This window comes from Exophiala oligosperma, assembly GCF_000835515.1.
Source record: "Exophiala oligosperma strain CBS 72588 unplaced genomic scaffold supercont1.74, whole genome shotgun sequence".
Lineage (NCBI taxonomy): Eukaryota > Fungi > Ascomycota > Eurotiomycetes > Chaetothyriales > Herpotrichiellaceae > Exophiala > Exophiala oligosperma.
Genome location: NW_015622891.1, coordinates 7,841 through 11,714, shown reverse-complemented (window position 1 = coordinate 11,714; position 3,874 = coordinate 7,841). Strand labels below are relative to the sequence as shown.

The 3,874-nt window shown below is 49.2% G+C and overlaps 1 protein-coding gene across 1 annotated transcript; it reads right to left on the bottom strand.

The window, feature by feature from the left end:
* Positions 1-3,064: 3,064 nt before the first annotated feature.
* On the bottom strand, positions 3,065-3,520 carry PV06_11835 (uncharacterized protein; the record flags this gene model as incomplete). Its single annotated transcript, XM_016413570.1, has 2 exons — positions 3,065-3,301; positions 3,359-3,520. 2 exons carry the CDS (start codon positions 3,518-3,520, stop codon positions 3,065-3,067), a joined length of 399 nt encoding a protein of 132 aa, XP_016256050.1.
* Positions 3,521-3,874: the final 354 nt, after the last annotated feature.

The following is a 3,874-nucleotide window of genomic DNA, read 5'->3' as shown; positions in this document are numbered from 1 at the left end:
TTCCTCGCTTCTCTTCATTGTTTCTTTACCCTTTAGATTCATGTGCTCATCAACTCCCCTATGGCTTTACTATTGATGATATAAAGATCAACAATGGAAGTATAACCATCAAAAGACGGCTTTCTTGGAGGAGGTAATCCACCTTTCTGTCTAGATACGCGATGCTGGACTCGGAAAAGCTCCAATCCTCTCAAAGCCGAGGCGCAGTTCAATGAATTCCTCTTAAGCGATGCTCTTACTAAATCTCGGCTCATGGACCTTGTAAGGTCATGCCTCCGTGAAGATCACCGAATCGTTATGACGCACGGTGATGTACACGCAAGAAATATTATCGTTGATAATAGTTCCGATCTTAAAATCACTGGTATCGTCGATTGGGAAACTGGAGGTGGATACCCAGAGTATTGGGAATACATAAAAGCTGTCCAAATCCCATTTATTGGGCGAGAGAGTGACTGGGACCTCTTCTTACCGAATCATGCCGCATCAGCCAGGGTATTCCTGACGCGTTGATTTAAGGGCAACAGTCCTGGTCCTGACCACATTGTGTTCGCCAACGCACCTAACTTGGTGGCAAAAACGCTTCTATACGATATATACTCTTTCACAAAAATCTGAGGGTATCTTGCGGTTTCGGTCATTGAAACAGTTCGAATTGAGGCTGGAAATCTATCGCGTCATTGGCCTAGCCCGTTTCTGTTCAAGCAGAAGTGCTATCTTTCACCGTTCTTTCTTTTGCTGACTTCCTGGCTTCCAAGCTATGTTGTGGCTCTCGATCCTACTGGTTTCTACCCACTGTCGCTAGCCAGTGAGATAACATCCGTAACGTCAGCATCACTCTCAGGGACATCCCGAGTCTCACTGCCAGATCCAAGGTAGATATCTCGAATATCATCGGCTTCAAAACTTTGCCTGCACCACGGGCAGCCTGTTTTTTGGCCGAGCCATAAGCTCAAGCATTCTCTACAGACACTGTGACCACATGGAAGCGTGGCACTCTTGAACGTCACCATGCAGATGTTGCACCGAAGATGATCGACCCTTTCCAATTCCTTTCGCGCAACTTCCAGCTCATCGGCCAGTTCTCGATTCCGGAGGCGTAGCGATTTGTTGTCATCTTTCCACTGTCGCAAAGTGCGACTCTGTTGTCTGAGCTTGTTTCGATTGGTTTCGGCAATTTCTCGAAGGTTCGGTCGCTGTCGTTCATGTTCGAGTTCAGCTTGTTTGGCTTGCAATGTCGTCTTCAATTGCCACGCCTGCCTCAATACTGATGAGAGCTTCCTTCTCATACTAAGAGCAGCGTCCACAACCGAGCCGTATTCGACCTGAATGTCACAGTCATCGTCATTGAGAAAATAATCGAGGTTGAGAGTTGGTTGCATTTCGGCCATATCTGAAGGCATTGGTGCGATGGCAGGGATTGGCAAAAAGAACGAGGGCGAAGGTCGGAGCCATGGGGAGACTGTCCCTTTATACCTCAGGAGCCCGTTGTTTCACAGCTGCCATGCAAGCCTGATCGGCCCGCTCACCCTTTTCCTTGGTTCGCTTCCCAGAGTAGTCGACTCCCGAGTCTCGTCGTGCCTGGCGATCTGGCAACCCTGCGTCTCCTTAAAGACTTAGAAGAGACTCTAGACAAGTATCAAGAATTGGACCCTAACACGCAGGATTGCTTGCAGCTATAATTCAAGACCTGAGATCGCCAGGGGACAAGAGCCCATGCGCTGTCAGAAACAGTCATGCGAATGGGCTCCCCGCTGTTGGGTTGACTCGGATGGCAAACATTACAAGATGAACGCGGCACACCTCAGGAGGCTCGGCTAGCTCGTCGCCATAGTAGCTCGATCACTGGCAGCCCAGGTACCATTCTATAGGAAGAAAAATTTGTTTGACAATCAGGTGCAATATATATTATGCAGAAAACAGCGATGGATAGGTAGTATTACAGAATTATTTGTCCAAAACAACACTTGAAGGTTCGACTACCGCCAGCCAGGCGAGGTCATTGCCTGACAAGACTTGTAAGCCCCTCCCCCGTGCTGTTACTATGCAATCACCTATTTATCCACGAAGTCTGGCAATCACGCCTTTCGGCAACAATTGTAGTCACATACCCTGTACGGAATCAGCCTCTACTCAGCATGCCTCAGAGAGCGGGGGGCTGGCTGACATTGGCACTGGCTCGATGAAAAGCCTGGCAGCCTGTGGCCGCTCCGACCCCAAAGCGCCGACTTTTGACCCAGTCTCCACATCGGGAAAGCGAGGTACTATCGTAACTCAGCTAGCTAGACCTCCATATCAAAGCCCCAAAGAGCTGAACTGAATCACATGATGGGCGGATACAACTTGCGAGTAGTCACTCTCAAGGCACGAATACCGAAGGCGTCCTTACCATCTGCCTTTCGACACCCAGTCTCTCCAAGGTTGTAGCTGCTTGCAGTACGAGGGGAGGTGAGTGGCTATGAAGCTTGCATCCAACGATCATCTGTGATGGAGGTTCGAACAGGGTGTTTTATACGCGGACTAACACAATTGGTCTAGGACGATTGTGTATTCGAGACTTGTACAGTAGATGATAGGATAGGATGACACTTTTCGTGCCACCTGGCAGCCCCTTGGGTTACTGGTTGTTAGGCAACTAAAGCCAGTCATTGGCGCGGCCTTTGCCGGGCGCCTACTGTTTTTGGAATGAACCTGGATGAAATTTTCACAACACCGCCCATTCTCTCCAGTGGCTTCCTAATTTCTGCTGCCTGGGGTCTTTTGGAGGCTTGCCACATTTTGGCCGGTACGGGGTGGAGAGCTAACCATGGCAGACAACGCACATCACCAAAAAACTCCAAGGCCTGCTCAACTGTTTTGGCGACCACCCAAAAGAACGCATTATCCGAGCACGGACTTCGTGGCCATGTCAAGAACGGTTCGCAACGTTGATTGTCCATGTATTCACTGGGACCAATACTGATCCAGTGGTAGAATCATGAGACCTTTGTTGTCGTCTCCATTTTCGAGTTCAAACAGTTTACCACAGAATTCATGGGTTCCGTGAGGGTCGCTGTCGTATGCTTCAACGGTTTGGGGCGTCTCGCGCTGGCAGTGGAGGAACCTTGAATGTCGGATTTGCCCATTTTTGCGGAGAATAACGATAATCGTCTTCATCATCAGTTAAGGCGCACTCCGCAGTGGTCTGTTGCCATATCTTCTCGATAAATTCGGGCTCGATGGACGAGAAGGTGCGGTCCTCGCAGCCGTGCTGAACTTTGAAGAAGGCAAAAGCTAGGGTAATTTGAAGCTGTCGAGCAATCTATTTCCGGTATGAATTAATAGAGCAAGATCTCCGAATAGTGGAAGGCAACCTCACAGTAGAAACTTTTTTTCGGTACAGAACTTTCTCGGCGGTATTCGCTATTAGATCGGGATCATAATAAGTGTACCGAACAGTCGGAAGCCACCGATAACAGGCAGCCATTTGGTCTAGTTGCAGCCGCTCGACGTCTTCGGAGCTGACCTCCAGGTCGACCATGGTCGAATTTGGAGAGGCCGCCCTGAGTCACACGAAATTTAGGGGCTGTAGATTGGAGGTTCGTTGTCAGTACTCAGCTAGTCCATCTCTCAGCTAGTCCTTAGTTAGCCGTGACTTTTCGGAAATGGATCAGTCTATCGCAGCTGAAGCATGTTCAGATTTTCACTCCAATGGGCACGGACACATTATTGATTCTCGGCTAGACAGAACTCTCACTGCAAAGCCAATATCTAGACAGTCATGACTTATCGTTGGCACTTCTTGTGGGCGGGCTTCCTTTCTTTTACGGCATCTCCCTTGCTGACCATGATGGTGCTTCCCTTCTTTAAGTCCTCCAAGGGGGTGTGCAAGAAG